Source organism: Lissotriton vulgaris, chromosome 9 (genome assembly GCF_964263255.1).
Source record: "Lissotriton vulgaris chromosome 9, aLisVul1.2, whole genome shotgun sequence".
Classification (NCBI taxonomy): domain Eukaryota; kingdom Metazoa; phylum Chordata; class Amphibia; order Caudata; family Salamandridae; genus Lissotriton; species Lissotriton vulgaris.
The window spans coordinates 943,083,848-943,104,612 of record NC_141697.1 but is presented as its reverse complement, the minus strand read 5'-3'; the positions used below and the strand labels follow the sequence as shown (position 1 = coordinate 943,104,612).

Genomic DNA, 20,765 nt, shown 5'->3' with positions numbered 1-20,765 from the left:
TTCGAAGTATCACAATAGGTGGCTCCTCCCTCGGACTACAGTGTGCATGGGCATTCTCTCCATCCCCAGATTGTTTTTCTTCGCCATTGGGTTCGGATGTACTTTCCTACTCTCCAAGTTCGGAATCAAGAAAACTTCTTAAAAGGCCAAATGGCCTTCGGATACCGTCGGTATTGTTAAGCACCCGTTGCCGATACACTTTTCACATTTCGGTTGCACTCCGGTCGTCGAATCGGGCCGTAAGGCCTTCTCGACACCACGTGGACCGACCGTCGATGGAACGAAGTCCGTTCAAGTGCCTCAGTCCCTCAGTGCAACTCGAAGTTCCCGCACACAGACAAGAATCCAGTGTGCATCAAATGCCTGTCTCCAGATCATAACGAAGATAGTTGCCTGGCCTGTGCCCAGTTCCGATCAAAAAAAACTATTCAGAATAAACGGGCAGCGAGGCTAGAAATGCAACGATCGGCGCCGGAGCCCGATAACATCTTCGTGGACGAAGAAGATCTAGACAGCGCCGAAGACTCGGACCGAGACGACGGACAAAACTCGGAGCCCGACTCCGAATATTACCCCGAAGAGGAAGACCTTATCGTCGATCTCTAAGACTATGATCAGGACATCGTAGCAGTTGAAGACTACTCCGATGACGGCGAGGGGTGAACCGTGAGTACACCGCCCCATATAGACACTACACCTCTATCAGAGACTCGGGTCAAGGCATCGCCAGCAGGCCTTAGCCAGGACCAACAACCTCGTTCTACAGTCCCGCAAGAACATATCGAAAGAGCCCTCTGAGACATGTCATACAACATCGGTTCCATCGAAACCGAAACTAGTCGACAATACAGTCTTCGGACCGAATTACGTCGAACCGAAGGTTTCGAAGCCAAAGGGCGTCGACCCAAAGGCCACAGTATCCTCGAAACCAAAAACAGTCGAGCCGACATCGAAGACGAAAGCAGCCGAGTCTAGCTCCAAGTCAAAGGCCGTCGAGTCAACCTCGAAGTCAAAACACGTCGAATCGACACAAAAACAGACACGTCAAATCGACCCCCCAAGATTAACGTCTAAGCGAGCAAATCGGCCTCAAATATCGGCAAGGGGAACAAACCAGTCGATGACAGGACAAGGCCCATGCCCAAACCTAGCGTCGAACCAAAACCGAAAGTTGACGAAAAGAAATCAGTCGAGCCGAAGCCCATCGACCCGAAAAAGGGCGTCTAGCCGAAACAGCATGCTCCAAAACATAAAGAGACTATCGAACCGACAACACCGCTCGGTCCGAAAAAAGTTGTGAAGCCAGCAAAGGACGGTCATCCAACAAAACCTGTTGAAAAACAGCCGAAACCAATACAGACACCTAAAACGGTCGAGGTACCAAAGACCATCGACCCGAAGAAACAAAAGGCAAAGGTTGTTACACCAAAACCAAGAACTGTGGAAGAGGAGGTTCTTCATCCAGATCCCTCCACAGACTTCCAGTCAAAAATCTACATTGATCCAAAAACCGGTAAAGTTACTGTATGTACTAAAAACAAAAGGCCTCTACCAACTGAAGACTTTTCCAAGATCCCCCTAAAGAAGAGACTGTGCTACCTCTCCTATCCTCTTTCAATCTATCACTCCTGCTATGCCTACTACTCCTTATACACCAAACTCGCCAGCACGCTCTGACTACAACCCTGATGAAGATCAGGACGGAGATGTAGGTTTTGGTTACCCACAAAACCCTGATACAGAGCCAGACACACCACCATGGGGTACAGGAGGGGAACCAGACACTGAAGGGGTTCTGCCCATTTCAGACCCTGCAGTATACCCTATTAAGCCATCACCAACAGAGGACACAGTTGCATTTAATTCTCTGTTCGATAGAGCAGCAACCTACCACAATGTAGAGATGCACTCTGATGCTATTGAGGAAGACTTCCTATTTGATACACTTACAACATCTGAAAGACACGTTAAAACACTACCAATGCTAAAAGGGGTGTTAAAACACGCAGGTGACATTTTTAAGGACACTGCTAGAGCCCGGGTCATAAACCCTAGAATCGAGAAAAAATACAGAGCTGCACCTATAGATCCTACATACATCAAAGGACAGCTACCCCTAGATTCCTTAGTGGTGTCAAACGCACGTAAGCGTGCAAACTCAGACTACTGGTGAGGCTGCACCTCCATACAAGGAATCTAAAATATTTGAGGCATCAGGCAAGAGTGGCGGCTCAGGCAGCGAACTCCTGGAGAATAGGCAATACACAGGCCTTTCTTATATGATAGGGCGCACTACTACAGTTTGGAAGAAATTATCCAACACTTGCCTGATCCCTACAAACAGCAGGCAGATGAACTCATACAAGAGGGAAAGCTCATCACCAATGCATCCATTAAGTGTGCACTAGACTCAACAGACACAGCTGCCAGATCCATTAATACCAGCGTGCTAATAAGGCGACAAGCATGGCTTCGTATATCGGGCTTTAAGAATGAAGTCCAGTCTACAATTCTTAATCAGCCAATTAACCCAGACTTTTTATTTTGCCCAGCTGTTCATTCAATTCTGGACAAAATGAAAAAGGATGCAGAAACTGCAAAATTTATGGGAGCACTTCAGTCCCAACAACACCGGGGCTCCTTTCATCGCTCCAATTATAGAGGAGGAGCGCGAGGAACATCACAGCAATCCTCCAACTACAAAACTAACACACAATCCACATATAACAAGAACACCAGCAGGGGTGGTTATAGAGGAAACAATACCAAAGGCAGAGGTCGTGGAGGCAATGCAAGTAGATCCTCCACTAACACAAAGCAGTGACTTCTTGACACTCCCCCCAGACCACATAACACCAGTCGGGGGAAGAATACAACAATTCCAACAAGTCTGGTTAAATATCACCACAGACAAGTGGGTCAGGCAAATTCTCCAACATGGCTATTGCCTAGAGCTCACCTCAACTCCACCCAACATACCACTCGTGCACCGCCCTATGTCACAAGAACATATAACATTACTTCAGCAAGAGGTCATCAGTATGCTGCAAAAGTGGGCCATAGAACCAGTCCCACTGCAACATCAGGGAACAGGAGTATACTCCCTATACTTCCTAATTCCAAAGAAGGACGGGTCTCAGACCAATATTGGACCTCAGACCCCTCAACCTCTACATTCGGTCAGAACATTTTCACCATTGCTTCGCCAGTGAGACTTCCTAGCAACTTTAGACCTCAAAGATGCATACTTTCATATACCAATACACCCTGCTCACAAAGTACTTGAGGTTCACCATTCAAGGCCAACATTACCAATTCTAGGTCCTGCCATTTGGGGTGACAACAGCTCCAAGAGTGTTCACCAAATGTCTGTCTACAGTAGCAGCACGATTCAGAAAAGGGGGTGGTGATGAACAGAGTGTCTGAATTAAGCAGACCACTCTTACCCAGTCCAAAGATCAGGGCTTGATCCATCACCGTTTTTTAGCTCACTGCACCATCCCAGCTCAGAACTTGGCTATATGCAAAGTAGTCTGACCCTGGCCCAGTGCATCATAGGAACAGGGCAGACCAAACTACCAAGCAAGCCGGGCCGACGACGGCTGTAATGCCAGAAACCGGTCCCCGGTAGCTTGTCTCCTTTCTGGTGAAGAATTGGCTTGGTAGTTTAGTCTGCCCTGTTCCCATGATGCACTGGGCCAGGGACAGACTGATTTGCATATAGCCAGGTTCTGAACTGGGATGGTGCAGTGAGATAAATAACGGTGATGGATCAAGCCCTGATCTTTGGACTGGGTAAGAGTGGTCTGCTTAATTCAGACACTCTGTTCATCACCACCCCCTTTTCTGAATCGTTTTTGGCCACTATAGGTGTGGCAGGGTATACTCAGACATGAGTCCCTTTCTCACTGCACCATCAGGATTCAAGCAAGCCGGGCCGACGACTGCTAAAATACCAGAAACCGGTCCCCGGTAGCTTGTCTCCTTTCTGGTGAAGAATTGGCTTGGTAGTTTGGTCTGCCCTGTTCCCATGATGCACTGGGCCAGGGACAGACTGATTTACATATAGCCAGGTTCTGAACTGGGATGGTGCAGTGAGATAAATAACGGTGATGGATCAAGCCCTGATCTTTGGACTGGGTAAGAGTGGTCTGCTTAATTCAGACTCTCTGTTCATCACCACCCCCTTTTCTGAATCGTACAGTAGCAGCACATCTCAGAAGGCAACGCATACACGTGTACCCTTATCTGGACGACTGGCTGATACACACGCCAACAGCCCAGCAATGTGCCGACAACATGTCAAAGACCATACACCTACTGCACAGTTTAGGATTCTCACTAAACTACCCAAAGTCACACCTACAACCCTCCCACGTCCAACAGTACCTGGGAGCGACAATAAATACCGTCAGCAAAAGCATATCCCAACACAGCACGGGTCCAGGGAATGCAGACGCTAATACAAAAGTTCAGACTCCAACACTCGCTACCAGCTCGAGTGTTTATGCAGCTAATAGGCATGATGGCCTCGTGCATATTCATAGTCCCTCACGCCAGGCTGCATATGCGTCCGCTACAAGAATGCCTAGCAAGGTAGTGGAATCAGGCTCACGGGCAATTAAAAGACCTAGTGTTGGTGACCAGTCGTGCATACAACTCTGCATTGGCGGAATCCACAAAACCTTTGCAAGGGTCGACTGTTCCAAGAGCCTGTCCCATAAATAGTGTTAACAGCGGACGCATCCCTAATAGGATGGGGAGCCCATGTCCTACACTACACAGTGCAGGGACTCTGGACTACACAGCAAAAGAGAATGCATATCAATCTCCTAGAATTGATGGCCATCTTTCTAGCCCTAAAAGCTTTCGCAAAACACTTACGCAACAAAGCTGTGTTGATCCGGACGTACAACATGACAGCTATGTATTACATTCAGAAACAGGGAGGAACACTCGCCACAGCTGTCGCACCTAGCTCAAGCAATGTGGAGATGGGCCATTCAAAGGAACATCTTTCTCATGGCAGAACACCTCCCAGGCAAGGACAACCAAGTGGCCGACCTCCTAAGCAGGCACAGCCAACAGATGCACGAATGGGAAATTCACCCCATGGTGCTCAAACTATTCTTCCGGAAATGGGGATATCCGGTAATAGATCTATTTGCCACAAGCGAAAACGCAAAATGCCAGTACTTTGCCGCCAGGTTCCCGCATCCGCAAGGCAATGCAATATGGATGAACTGGTCAGGCAAATTTGCGTATGCTTTTCCCCCAGCTCCACTAATACCGCTGGTGGCACGCAAAATGCGCCAACATTCGCAGACGCTAATCCTAGTTGCTCCCACGTGGGCGAGGCAACCATGGTACACGACGTTCCTAGAACTGTCAGTGGTGCCTCATCAAAGACTGCGACTGACACCCAGTCTTCTAACGCAGAACCATGGAGAAATCCAACACCCAGATCCCCAACAGCTGAACCTAGCGATCTGGCTCCTGAAATCCTAGAATTTGGGTACCTCAACTTGCCTCCAGACTGCATGAATATTATCAAAGAGGCAAAAAAAACTACCAGAGCATGCTATGCAGCAAAGTGGAAACGTTTCGTCATTTACTGTAAGAAAGACAACCCGATTGATGCTTCCACTCAAAACATCATTTGCTACCTATTGCACCTCCAAAGATGCAATTTAGCTTTTTCTTCCATCAGAATACACCTAGCTGCGTTAGCAGCATATTTGCAAAACAGGCAACACCTTTTACTATCCAGGGTGGCAGCAATTAAAGCATTTATGGAAGGTCTTAAACGCGTAATTCCGCCAAGACACCTGCCATCACCAGTCTGGAATCTAAACGTTGTCTTAACCAGACTAATGGGACCACCCTTTGAGATACTGCACTCATGCGAACTACAATTTCTTACTTGGAAAGTGGCTTTCCTTATTGCCATTACTTCACTTCGAAGAGTTAGTGAGCTGCAAGCCCTAACTATTCAAGAGCCATTCATTCAAGTACATGCAAATAGAGTAGTTCTTAGAACAAACCCTAAGTTCATGCCAAAGGTAGTATCCCATTTCCATATAAATCAAACTATAGAATTGCCAGTGTTCTTTCAGAACCCACAAACAGTAGCTGAAAGGGCCTTGCATACCCTTGACGTCAAAAGAGCTCTGCTATATTACATAGACAGAACTAAAACATTTCGAAAGACAAAACAATTGTTTGTTGCCTTCTCACCTCAGCACAAGGGTAACCCTATCTCAAAATCAGGTATAGCCAGATGGATAGTTAAGTGCATACAAATATGTTATATAAAGGCAAAACGCACCTTAACAGTTCCCCCTAAAGCACATTCCACACGCAAGCTAGGGGCATCCATGGCTTTCCTGGGAAATATTCCTTTACACGAAATTTGCAGAGCAGCCACGTGGTCAACCACACATACATTTACAAAACACTATTGTGTAGATGTACACTCAAAACGGCAAGCTGCTGTAGGACAGGCTGTTCTAAAAACTCTTTTCCAGACTGCTGCAGCTGACACAGGTAGCCACCGCTAAGGGAGATACTGCTATACATTCTATTCACAGATATGAATTCAGCAGCCCACATGCCTCGAACGGAATATGCTACTTGCCAGTATGCATCTGTTCTTAGCATGTAGGGCTTCTGACATTCATATCGCCCACCCGCCTCCCCGGTGCCTGTCGCAGCTGCAGCATTCATTCTTTGCATGGACATCTCTTACTGTACTATACTCCATCTCTGCCACAATGGCGAAAAACAATCTGGGGCTGGAGAGGATGCCCATGCGCACTGTAGTCCGAGGGAGGAGCCACCTATCTCGTGATACTTCGAAGACTCTTCCAGCACAACAATGTGCAATCATCCGGACCCTACACTAGGCGGCGATCTATGCACAGATATGAATGTCAGCAGCCCTACATGCCAAGAACAGATGCATACTGGTAATTAGCATATTCCTTACCTGCACCAGGCTTGGTTCTAGAATTAAAATAACTAAATATTTTTAATACAAATTAGTTCACATTCAGTCTTGTGTGACATTTCTTGCCTTTGTTTATATATAACACTACCCTCTTATGAAGCCTTACTGCTCGCCCACACTACCACAAATGGAGAGTAAGGTATGCTCTACTTAAACTCTGTACGCCTTTATGGAATCCACTGGACTCTGTGCACACTATACCTTACTTTGGTCTAGTATATACAGAGCCAGCTTCCTACAATCTTACTGCTGATTTGATTACACTGCTTAACTTTTCCTTTAAAAAAAAAAAGTTTTGGACCCTGCATATCTGTTTAACAAATATCAAATGGGCTGGGACGGTTGCCTGTAAGCCCTCTACTCGAAAGTCTGGAAAGGTAGATACCTTGGCCCAACAGCCCACATGGTTGAGATCTGGCGCCAAGCTAATAGACGTCTTGGCTGGTCGGATGTACTGACTCAGGCCACCCCTTTATGGTCAACTCAAAAATTAGGACCCCCCCCCCCCCTCCCTCTCCAAGGACCGACAGCTTTCTGAACCATTGTTGAAAAAAGCCGTATCATTAACATTTTGGAAACTGTAATTTGCCAGATCTGTTTCAAACCCTCCGAGAACTGTGGCAAACCGTTATTGAGCAAATAGGAGATGACTAGACCCTATCTTAATGGGGTTATGCTTGCAAAGATGAGGAGTAGACAAGATACTTTGTGTCTCAGCCGTTGTCATCAGGAGGCAACCTTTTACCACAATATATGGGAATGTCCCTACATACAAGCCTTATGGGAAAAGGCGACAAGACACATACAGAGAGCACTATGAAAGATTAAACGAACACCACAATTAGGGCTCCTTAATATATGGGAGGCGAGGGACATTACGGAGGTGGAGCAACAATTGGCTACCCTGGGATATATGTTGCTGAAACGTGCAATTGCAATGAAGAGGTGGGGTGGCAGAGGGGCCATTGTCGAAGAGTTGGGCAAGGGAACTGGACAAATGTATTATAGCAGAAAAGGAGGTAATCAAGTCCAGAGGTTGTCCTAAGAAATGGGATAAAAATGGAGCACATAGAACACGCACCGGGGGGAATTGTGTACCTCGCCCACCAGGGAGATGGGTATGAGAGAACCGTGGGGATAGTATAGGCATTAGTGGCTGATCTAATATTAAATTCTGATATATCCAAAACACAGGTTGCCCTTATGGAGATGCCACACACCGGGGATACGCATACAACACCGCAGGCAGCAATGAGGTTGGCAGGCCGCAGGCATTTCCATGGCCATACGCGTTTTGAGCTATTTATAGCTCTTAATCACTGGCGGCAATGAAGCAAAAAGCAGGCTTCGTTGGAACACCTAATTTATTGCAAATTAAAGTCCCGCCCCCATGGGTGTCACAAACTAAGCATGAAAGTACTTGTAGTAGGACTTGCAGTTCTTTACTCAAGTGGGCTCTGCTCTTGCTTCATAGTAAAATAATGTTCCTTGAAAGGTGGAAGGCGCTGACAGCTTGCTTTCCTCTGTGGCCAGCCAACCTCATTGCTGCCTGCGGTGTTGTGTGCAAATCCCCGATGTGTGTGGAATCTCCATAAGGGCAAGGCAACCTGTGTTTTGGATGGATATATAAAATATACTCTGATGTAACTGTGAGATATATCATTAACAAATATCTTCGGATTTATAAGTCTTTCAAACCAATGAAGACATCTTAAAAAAGAAAAGTTTGAAAATGTGGCTTCTGCTATGTATTAAATTAGTGACTATTTGGGATCTAATTTGTTTTTCAAAAAATCACATTTGGACAATGTTTAGATTTTTAAAATCTTTTTACAATTTTTTTTAATGTGTACTAGTCTTCGGAAACGCATGTTAGAAGTGTTCTGGGCTGCCACATGCTGGACATTTAAGTGCTAGAATTAGTTAAGTAGCTTGCTATGTTTTTCAGCTTTGTGTGCATTACTGAACTAAAATGCGAATAAAACATTTTCCTTATTGGTATTCCTATGTAGCTGGGATTGGTGGCTGCCTACAGTGGCGATAGTGATAATGAAGAAGAACCAGATCGATTAACTGAAGTTGATGAAGACAGGTGGGCAGATTTGAAGAAGATGGCTTGCCTCCTTTGTAGACGGCAGTTTCCAAATCGTGATGCGCTAACAAGACATCAGCAGCTGTCAGATCTTCACAAGGTAATACAAATGGAGATATAAATAACTAGCAGTTATTTGTAGCATGGTAATTTGCCTTGCATGTTTATTTTCATGCCATGAATATATAGGATTAAATACCCCTGCTGTGCATTGTAAGGATGTTGCAAGTAACATGCGGAATATAGAGAAACCAGACAGAAGGCTGAGTACTTTTACAAAGGTCTTGAAACTCTGTGGGGACTTGAAATATCTTAATATGCAACAGAAGGTATTTTTTCCCTTCTACTTTATGGTTGTATTACCCTTCCCACAAGCTTCGTAAAACCTGTGGTGTCTTACTTTTACATGCAGAATAAAAGCATGGTACAATAAAACACCCCAAAACGTTGTGGATGTTTTTGCAAAAACATGTAATCTGTGTAATGTAAATCAGATTAAATATGTTGTTTCATATTGGGAAGAAACAGATAATTTTTTTTTTTTGAGCGATTTAAAGCATGGAAAAAATAAACGTGGTCATAAATAGCTTATATTCGTATGTTGGCTGCAGATACACAAGCTATGTGTACTCTTGCCATCTAGTGTGAGACCCAGACTCTGCAAGTTGTTCCTTGAAGACTTTTTATGATCGGTGTTGTAGTTTCTTCTCCCCCTCGAAATATTGCGCGCGTTTAACAGCTCCTTTGTTGGAATGTTTTTGTTTGAGGTACCTTTGGCTGTACCGGTGGCGATTCGTCGCCACGCCTGGCTGAGATCCGCCAATTTTTCGGCTGATGTCCAGAATACATTGATGGACATGCCGTTTGATGGCTGTCACCTGTTCGGTGACAAGGCGGACCACGCGCTGGAACGCTTCAAGGACTCCAGGGTCACGGCCAAGTCCTTGGGTCTCTCGACCCAGCGTCAGCAAACGGGTTCGTTTCGTCCCTTTCGTGGCCAAGGAAGGGGCGCCCCCACACGTGCTGCCAGCCACGCGCCGCAACAATCCTTCCAACGTGGTGGCAGCCGTGGAAATCGCCGTGGTGGCGGTCGGGGACAACGGCGGGGTCAGACCACACCTTCCCCCGCAGCATCTACCCCAAAATCCTCCTAGTCCGTGCTTTCGGCCCCATGTGACGCCAGTGGGTGGCAGGGTTCGCCATCACCACGCTCACTGGCGCACGATCACTTCGGACAGGTGGGTGCTGCAAATCGTCCAAAGGGGCTACTCCCTCCCCTTCGAGACCTCTCCTCCAGCCATGCCACCGCAGAACCACCGTGTGTCGGGGGACCACTTGCAACTTCTGCAGGAGGAAGTTACGGCCCTCTTGGCCAAGGGGGCCATCGAGCGCGTTCCTGGGCCAGAAGTAGGGCGTGGTTGCTATTCCCACTACTTTCTGGTGCCCAAGAAGGACAAGGGGGGCCTACGTCCTATCTTGGATCTAAGGAACGTCAACGGCTTCCTCCGGAAGGAGAAGTTCAAGATGTTGACGTTAGCTCAGGTCTTGGCTGCTCTAGACCCACAAGACTGGATGGTAGCGTTGGACTTGCAGGACGCCTATTTTCACATTCCCGTCCTGCCGGCCCACCGGCATTACCTGCGGTTCACGGTAGGCCTGGAGCACTTTCAGTTTATCGTGCTCCCCTTCGGCCTTACCAGCGCCCCACGGGTGTTCACAAAGGTGATGGCGGTGGTCGCAGCCCATCTGCGCAGGTTGGGGGTTTCAGTCTTCCCCTACCTAGACGATTGGTTGTTGAAGGCGGGCTCGCCCCAAACAGTCGTCCACCACCTTCAGATGACGGCAGACCTCTTGCACGACCTGGGGTTCTCCATCAATGTGCCGAAATCACACCTGTGTCCCTCTCAAAAGCTCCTTTTCATCGGAGCGGTTCTGGACTCGGCGCAGTTTCGGGTTTATCCTCCGGAACGGCGGGTTCGGGATATTCAGGCTTTGATTCCCATCTTTCAGCCGCTATCCCGAGTCTCGGTCAGGTTGACGCTGCGGCTGCTGGGACTGATGGCTTCCTGCATCCTTCTGGTGCATCACGCCAGGTGGCGGATGCGGGCTCTGCAGTGGGACCTGAAGTTTCAGTGGGCCCAGCATCAGGGCAACTTGTCCGACCACGTCTTGATCTCGGAGGGCACTGCGAGACAACTGCAGTGGTGGCTTACGGACCGCGATTGGGTCAGGGGCAAGTCCCTCTCCCTTCCCCAACCGGAGCACGTTGTCGTGACGGACGCGTCCCTCCAGGGCTGGGGTGGCCACTTGGGAGAGGCAGAGATCAGAGGCATCTGGTCTCCGGCGGAGTCCCGGCTCCATATCAATCTGTTGGAGCTGCGGGCGATTCGTCTGGCACTGAAGGCATTCCTCCCCTTTGTCAAAGGGAGTGTAGTGCAGGTGTTCACCGACAACACCACCGCCATGTGGTACTGCAACAAACAGGGCGGAGTGGGGTCGTGGACCCTTTGCCAGGAGGCTCTGCGCCTCTGGCAATGGCTGGAACGTCAGGGCGTGACTCTGACGGTTCAACACCTGGCAGGTTCTCTGAACGCCAGGGCGGACGAACTCAGCCGTCGGTGCTCGATGGATCACGAATGGCGTCTGAACTCGGACGTGGCGCAAGGCATCTTTCTGCAATGGGGAGAGCCTTGGTTAGATCTATTCGCCACAGAAGAGAACGCGCAATGTCATCAGTTCTGCGCGTTGGAGTTTCCAAGACGGCACTCGCACGGCGACGCCTTTCGGCGCGAGTGGAGTTGCGGTCTGTTATACGCCTTTCCGCCTATACCACTTCTGCCCAGAGTGCTGAAGAAGATCTGGCGCGACCGGGCCCAAGTTATCCTTGTGGCTCCGGACTGGGCTCGAAGGTACTGGTATCCCGAGCTACTCAGCATGTCAGTCGGTCCCCCGATCCGCCTGCCCCTTCAGGAGGACCTTCTGTCGCAGCAGCAGGGGACGGTCCTCCACCCGAACCTGTCCAGTCTCCACCTCCATGCTTGGAGATTGAGCGGCGGCAGTTGAGGCCATTTGACTTGCCTCCTGAAGTCTGTGATGTTATTCTGGCAGCCAGGCGTCCCTCCACTAAGTCGGTATACGCCTGTCGGTGGAACAGATTTGTGGCATGGTGCACAGCAAAGGCTGTGGACCCTCTTTCTGCCCCTCTTTCGGAGGTTCTTCTGTTTCTTCTTTCTCTTGCCCAGCAGGGCTCTGCTCTGGGCACTATCAAGGGCTACCTTTCTGCCCTTTCAGCCTTTTTGAGGCTTCCTGATCAGCCTTCTTTGTTCAAATCCCCGATTGTAACTCGATTCTTGAAAGGCATCACTCACATGTTTCCACCTGTTCTGTTTGTGATGCCTCAGTGGGATTTGAACCTGGTTCTAACTTTCCTGATGTGTGCTCCCTTTGAGCCCCTTCATTCTTGTCCTCTCCGTCTCCTGACTTTAAAGACGGCTTTCCTGGTTGCCATCACCTCTGCCAGGAGAGTGAGTGAGCTCCAGGCTCTTTCTGTCCAACCTCCTTTCCTGTCCATTCATCCTGATAAGGTGGTTCTGAGGACTAGACCTTCTTTCCTGCCCAAGGTTGTTTCGGCCTTTCACATCGGGCAGTCCATCACCCTCCCTTCCTTCTTCCCGCCTCCGCATCCTTCAAAGGATGAAGAGCGGCTCCACCGTCTGGACCCAAAACGTGCGCTTTCATTCTACATGGATCGCACACGCCAGTTCCGGGTGGATGACCAACTGTTTGTTGGCTACGTGGGTGCGAAGAAGGGACGGGCGGTTTGTAAACGAACCATCTCTCGATGGGTCGTCCTCTGGATCAAAGCGTGCTACTCTTTGGCTCGGAAGGAGCCTCCTGTTAGGCTGAGGGCCCATTCCACTCGGGCCACGGCGGCTACTACTGCCCTGGGCCGGGGAGTCCCCTTGCAGGACATTTGCCAAGCGGCTACGTGGGCCTCGCTGCACACCTTTGCGAGGCACTACTGCCTGGACAGTCAAGTCCGGAGGGATGGCTTCTTTGGCCGTTCTGTCCTCCAGGACTTTCTGGTGTAGTTTGTATTGGTTCGCAGACCCACCACCGGGGTTGGTATTGCTGGGGTATGTATTCTAAGGTAAGGAATCTAACACTAACGTGTTTCTTTCAGATGAACAAGTTACTTACCTTCGGTAACGATATATCTGTAAGAAACATTAGTTAGTGTTAGATTCCTTACCGAACCCACCCATCCTCCCCGTTCTGCGAACTGATACCTAGGGTTAAGGTCATCCCTTTCAGGGCCCTAGTTTTGCATGGCACCAGTGTTGGTTCTCTCATGGCTCTGCGTCGCCATGCGCGGAAAAGCTGTGTGCAAAGAACTGACGTCAGCGCGCGGAGGCGGCGTCTATATACTCCAGCGACGTCATCACGGCGCACGACGCCGACGACGGACGCGGAGCCGCAGGGGACGCCTGCAGACGACGCCTACCGACGCGCAGGGGTACTGCTACGCAAAAGTTTCCGGATCCAGACTGACGCCTGGGGATATTCTAAGGTAAGGAATCTAACACTAACTAATGTTTCTTACAGATATATCGTTACCGAAGGTAAGTAACTTGTTCATCACACCCGCTCGACGGCTCTCCCTGTGAGGACGCAGACCCGACCCGCTCCCTACTCCGAGCCGACTCCCGGAGGTAAGTTTTTTAATTTTCCTACACGTACCTGTAAATGCTGGTCTTATTAGCGCACACTTAACCCCTCCTGCTCCACCCAGAGCGCCCTTTCTCCCTTCGCGCTTTTGGCATCGTAAAGTGAGACTTTGGGGCCAGAAAGTTTAGATTTATGATCCGGGCGGACAGGGCGTGAAAGCAGTATCATTATCAGTTTAGAATGAAAGAATGAAAACATACCTTTAACAAAAAGAGAGGCCTTTTCAATTCACCTCTGTTGTTAGGACAACACTTCTGCTTGGGAGAGGGGATCATTTCCTGCTGAAGCACAAAGATGTTTATAATTTTGTGTTTTTTAATAGTCGCCGGTTCGTGTGCATGCTCTATTTGCTGTATATCGCGTCAGTCTCCTGCCCACTCCTTGGAGGTCTTCCCTTTCGTCACCAATGAAACCCACCCCTCCCCCAAAAATGCCCTTTCTGTTGATGCTTGGGAGAGACCGGCATGCTGGCTCCTCCCATTTGTGCTCAGCAGCAGCTGGCGCCTGTAGTGAAAGCGGGAGCGCCGAAGCTTTACTGCTCTACAGCCCTGAATGAATCGGCTCTGGTCAAACTAGGCTTTAACACTGACCCGCCACCAAACACCCATGGCTCCCTCGCGAGCCTTCCCGTGTGAGGGCTTGTTTTATTTGGCGTCTGCTTTTCGTTTTTTGCTAACCTTAGGCTGGCTCTCTAATATAAAACAGAAGTTGAGGTGCGTGAAGTTGGGCGGGGGAGGGAGGAGAGTTCTAGGCGTATAATCGTATTAGAGGAACGTTTAAGTGCGACTTGTACCGGAAAAGTAGCCACAAGCTCCTCGAGCTAAATGGACAATTAGTTCTGTTAGGTTGCGATTGGAGGCCTGGCCCTTTTGTTATCAGAAGACATTTATATATGCTCGAATGGTTTAACTATATACAGATTGGAGTGGCAATTATTTACCTTAAGTTTGTGTGGGGTCCGATCTCGGCGAACCGTCAAATCCTACCCTTGGGTGGAATGATGAAGTTGTTTTTATATTTTTTTTTTTACTAACATTGATGAGGCTGCCACATGCATGCTTTTCTCGACGGGGAGAGGATGTGACTTTAGAGCCAGAGCGGCCGATTTTGGATCTGGGGATCCAAGTTCCAGTCTCATCTAAACATCCTGTAATTTTGGGCAAATCGGTTAATCTCCCCGCGCCCCAAGTACGAAAAAAATGAATATGACCTTGTGTAAATGTAACTGGTGCTCGGGTAGAGCACTTCAATAACTTCAGGCCGAGTTCGCAACATACATATACATATGTATATGTATATGTATATGTATATGTGTATATATATATATATATATATATATATATATATATATATATACATATCCAACCAACAGAGTCGCTGTAGAACCTTGCCACTTGCCAAAGGCGGGCCTCGAATGGGATAGCGAATCCCAATAACATCCAACCAACAACCTTCTCCAGTCAGGAAAAAGAAATCCGGGCCACTTGTAAGTGCAAAGCGAGATTTATTCAAAGGCTTTCTCGACGCGTTTCGCAGTAAGTTCTGCTTTTTCACGAGGGATATATATATATATATATACACACAACTACAAATAAAAATAAATAAAATGTTAAGCAGGGTAGACTTTTCTGCATCTAATTTTGAACTGCTTGATTGGCGTAATCGTAGGTAAAGTGATTTTGATGTAAGCAGTGAAATTGTAATAAAGAAAATGTTAAACTTTCTCTTGCTGTCAGGGCTCACTTAAGAAAAAGAAGAAAGAAATTAAGTTTTAGAGGAAGGCGTCACAAGGCGTACCTTTACCTGATAAAACATGCAAGAATAGAAAAAAGCAACATGTTAAGTTAATTCTCCTGCTCTTTGTATTGCTTTCAAAATGCAGTGGAGGGAATGGATCCAAAAGTTATGGACTACAGTGAGGGAAAAGATAGGAGAACGAGGAACATGATTATTGTACATTTAGTGCCCTCCATCCGCTCTCATAAAAAAAAACACACGTTTCAGTGTTTAGGGACCTTTGTATTCATTAGACACTTATAAAGTAGCTAGCAGTCCTTGGGTGTCTTAACTTGTCAGTAGGCAAAAGGAAGCGAACTTGTCAGTAGGCAAAAGAAAGCGTAAGACTAAGTGGAATCTGGATAGGGTATGACCGACTTTGAAGCAGTATGTATGCAGGGGATTTACTCCTACCCTCTTTCCCTAATGGGGTACTCGTTGGGCCTCTACTGTCCATAGCTTAATAAAATAGAGCTCGGGCCTCTTGTGTCTACCTGCACATTGGCTTCGGGAAAGAACATTATTGGGGTGGAAGTAGTCCTGTGCAGGCTGCTGAAGGCTTTGCTCTAGCAATTTTCGAGTGTAGTTTGACCAGGATTAAGCTTTAACTCTTGTAACAACATCCTAGGGGGCCTAGCTGGAGAGCGCCAGTGAAATTGAGATTCTGTGCTTTTGACCCTCTTGTTATTCCATTGAAAAGCTTGCATTATATTTTGAGTATATAATCTCAAGAAAACGAAAACATGTCAAAAACAAGGTTTTTCTCTTTTCCTAAATGCAGAGTGGAATCTGTTTAAATTCCCCAGCTGTGTTTCAAAAGTAGCTCACTCATGAGATAAAGGGCGCCTACCTTAGACAAGACTAACTTATTGCGAGTAGGCATTATAATTAATTCTGGTGGGAGAGAAGAGAGATGACTTGTGTGCATGAGCTCCTCACCCCCCCTCCCGTGTACGTGAGCTCCTCACCCCCCCCTCGTTGCTTGTGTGCGTGAGCTCCTCACCCTCCCGCCTCGTTGCTTGTGTGCGTGAGCTCCTCACCCCCTCGTTGCTTGTGTGCGTGAGCTCCTCACCCCCTCGTTGCTTGTGTGCGTGAGATATTTGTCTCACCTAAGCACAAGAAAATTTGTAATGAGCCATGACAAAAGCTCTAACTTTTACAAAAGCAAAACAGTTACATTGTAAATGCTTGTTTCATTCTCCGAAAAGAACTGACCTAACTGTCACCCCTGAGGCATGATGGGATACAGGGGGTCATGAGTGCCTTAAAGGCACGGTGTCAGTTTTTGTATTACATACAGCTACAGGTTAGCTGTTCAGTCTTTTTAGACTGTGTGTTTGCAATGCAGCCTGGGAGCTTTCTATGCTTTCAGTGAGTTATAAGAATTTCTACTGCTATCTGAGCATTAAAACAGTTTCTAAACAATCTTGGGTGTTTCTCATGTTTCTAATGCATATTATTCATGTATGGTGGAAATTCTTCACAGCATATTTCAGCTCTGATGTTATTTGGCTGCTATTGCATGTTTTTATATATATATATATATATAGGTTTATATATAAGAGTATATATATGTGGGGCACATATAATAAAGTGTTTCCGAGGTCCCGCACATGGGCGGGACTATTCTAATGCTTATGACTTTGATGAGGATACCCCTGGAAGAGAACTAGGATTACAGGTAAGTAACTAATCCATTGTGACTTGTTTAATCCCAGATTGCAGGATCTAATGCTGTTTTTATAGGTATGAAGTGCATATGCAGAGTTATAATCCTTTCTTCCTCTTGACAGATGGCGCTCTTGTGTTGTGAAGGCAAATTAATAGGGATAATTCAGTTTGTGCATATGTGGTATGGGACATTTATTTTTGCAATATATTTCTAATAGTTATTTATTTATGACAGCAAAACCTTGAACTGCTTAGGACATCAAAGCTCTCTGAACAAGATATGGCGTCGTTGGAGCAAAGAGAAAGGGAGGTGTGTATAATTTGTCTTGCTCTTATTTGGATGAGGTTGGTGTATGGCCTCCACTGGCTTTTTGAGTTGTAGGGGAGCAAAGTATTATCTTTATGGGTTGCTGTGGTCAGGTGTTCTGGTAGTATTTAGTGATAGCATTATGGCTTGTGACGTTCTTTAATGAAAAGTGTATTATCAATTTAAGGGATGACTCTTTAAAACAAGTGTCCATGAATGGTGATTACGGACATATCTGCAGGAATTGATAGCATAGAAACGACTGGACATGCTCGAATTAATGTGGGCACTGCTGTTTCTCACTTTAGCACCACATCCTTAGTGCTGTGGTACTCCATTCATAAGACAAATTCTCCCCTTGTCTTGTGGAAGAGTTTCTAAAAGTGAAGGTCATATGTTCTATCTATGCAGACCTCCAAATCATAAAAATGTTACTAGACCTTCAGGTCTAGTGACTTGAATAATCTACTCTACCTATTTATAATGCGCTTGACCCATAAACTGGTTACAAATGATGTGATCATGAGTAAATGTAGTTTATTGAGCTCCCATTTTCTTCATTAGCACATATGAGAGCACTTTCAAATCTGCGAGTTCAGCGGGTCTGCTGTGCAAAAACTACTTTGTTTTAATAGACTACATTTTCTTTCTATATATAATACAAATCTAGCCACATATAGGCTACACATGAGGCCTGACTTGCTGCTTAGTTCATTACCAGCATTGTCAGGGCGGGGACAGGAATGTTTCTCAAATCATGTTAAACTATCACTTGGAATAAATACATAACTAAAACATGAAGTGGTATCACACTATCATTTGTAATCAGCAGATTTTACATTGAAATAGCCACAAACATTCCCTAGGACATGCAGTTTTACTGATAAAACTATATCGTGTACAAACAATGTTTGGAAATAGTTTCTGTAAATGTCGTTTACCCATCACCAAGTAAAGGGTTTGGTTTGCTCCTATTTAACTGTTTACATCACACTTATTTACAAAAAATGTATTTTTGTAATTCCTGAAATATTTTGAAATATTTTTACTAATGTGCAAGCTATTTCCTTAAATGTTGTATGTTAAAGAGAAATAACGGACTTCTTCAGACAGCTCACTTAATAAAATCTCTAACTCTAGAAAGAGAAAAACAAACCTTTTTCAAGCAGCAATTGGTTATAAAACAAATTGACAGTTGACCTCTTTCCTTGAACAGACCGCAAATGTGTAAAGTTAAAAACGAGATTTAATGGCATCTTTTTGCTCATTTACTTTCTAAATAAACAAAACTCCTGTTCCTTTCCAGCCTTTTACTCGCCAGATGGGACTAGTAGGTGCTAAAAAATAGCTTGACTTGATAACATTTTACTTGCAATTGCGAGTGGGCAAGTAGATTTTTTGAGGCCTATGTATACTGCTTTTTAGGTCGAAGCCTGCGTTTCAGCGCATGCGCTGCTGCAGGCAAAGACCTATTGTGAACAGGGGGATTTCAGTACTGCGTGAAACCACGCCCCCTTTTTCCAATGGAGGCCTGCCATTGGAACTTCCGTGTGTTTTTGTTGTTTTGTCCAATTTCGATCCCGCCTCCCGAGGACTGGGTGACCTGCTTTACGGCACCCTGACAAAATTTCCTTGTATATCGTCATGGCAACCGTCAAGCAGGCCACTGTGTCCGGAGGAGCCCCGCTAGGATTGGCCCAGTGCCGCCTACGTCACCGGAGGCAAGGGGGCGTCGCCAGGCAAATAGGAAGCTTGTTTTCATTACATTTGTGTTGTGTGATTGACAGCTTTTGATTGCTCTGCTCATGCTTTAGCTCTTGGAGCTACGTGAACCAAACCCCCTGGCACAGCTTTCCCCAAAGCTGTCAGATGCGCTCTGAAACCAAATAGCACAGCCAAGACAGTCGCCACCTTAGACTGACTGTGAAGGCATGGGCATGGCAGTAGAGGCGGAAATGAGGTTGGTAGGCGGAGCCCTGAACCAGACCTCGCAGCCCTCGCTGCGGAGCTGCTGGTTCACGTCGTGTTGACGTCACGTGCGTGCGCTCGATCACCGGCGCGGCTCTTGTTCTGGACGAGATGGCCGTCAGTGCAGGTTGGTGTGAGGTCTCTGCGGGGGATGAGGTGCAGCCCGTACCTGATGGCTTGTGACCAACATTGAGAGGGATGCCAGAGAAAGGTACCAATAATTGGTGCACCCGTCTTCCCTGAGGCAGCTGAATTGAGATATCCTTACAGGCCGGTGTGGCGGGACCCTCCCTAGAGAAGGCCCTGTACGTTGGAGAGGGGGTGACGTGCGACAAAGGGGTTACCGTTCTAATCCGCAGCTGGATGCACATGGCAGGTGCTTGTCATTGACCCCATGCCCATTGTCGCCCTTGCCTTTTAATTGAACGAATGCAGTGACTGTTTCTGATATATATTTTTAATGTGTTTGTATTGTTGTCCAGTGTAATTGCACAGTGCCGTATTCATGTCCTAACCCTTGTCTCAGACCACTGTGCCTGTTACCGTGGCAGCTGCAGCCATGGCCACTGTAGCAGTGCTCTATCGCGTCGATGGTGTTCTGTCAGTGTACCTTGGTGAGCCTCGTTACAGTCATAATGCATACTCTGAAGTCTCCTTTTGCTTCCTGGTCGCGATTCTGACTCCCCAGTTGCCTCTTTCAGTCACAAGTCATATCCTTGTTGCAGCTCCTTGAACTGGCATAGTTTCACATCTGTGCTGTCACAGCTCACTAACAGTGCCATTTTCCTTTCTGCGTCAATTTCGCTCCTGGTTCAAGAAGTACCAGGACAGTGTTGGCCCCTGTTACCACCTTTAGTAATACCATCCATTTAGTGTATATTGAACCTGCTTTCCAATAGTCTTCTTTCCACGTTTTCGTTCGCCGTTGAAGTGATTACACTTGGCTATGATCCAGACACACTCACGACTACACGATAGATTCATGGGCAGTGTTCCCTCTAATTCTTTTTTAATTCTTTTTGTCTCTGTGCGGCAACATAGTATTTGTGAGGGCTCTTTTCTCAACTATGTGCAGAACCAGGCCCGTAGTCAGGAGTGCATTTTTTTAAAGGGTATCCACCAACCCAACCCCCAGATTTTTAACATTAAAAGGGTCAGTAGATCTGGATCCCCACCAGTTACATGGTATAACATGAACCAATTTTTAAAGTACG

At 46.9% G+C, this 20,765-nt stretch overlaps 1 protein-coding gene across 1 annotated transcript in view; it reads left to right on the top strand.

Annotated features, from left to right (window-relative positions):
- Nucleotides 1–20,765, top strand: part of RBM5 (RNA binding motif protein 5) — a 242,450-nt gene that overhangs the window by 180,968 nt on the left and 40,717 nt on the right. The window contains exons 21-22 of the mRNA XM_086938797.1: nt 9,022–9,201; nt 17,512–17,586. Coding sequence (XP_086794923.1) covers nt 9,022–9,201; nt 17,512–17,586 — 255 coding nt within the window. The remainder of the gene's footprint in view (nt 1–9,021; nt 9,202–17,511; nt 17,587–20,765) is intronic.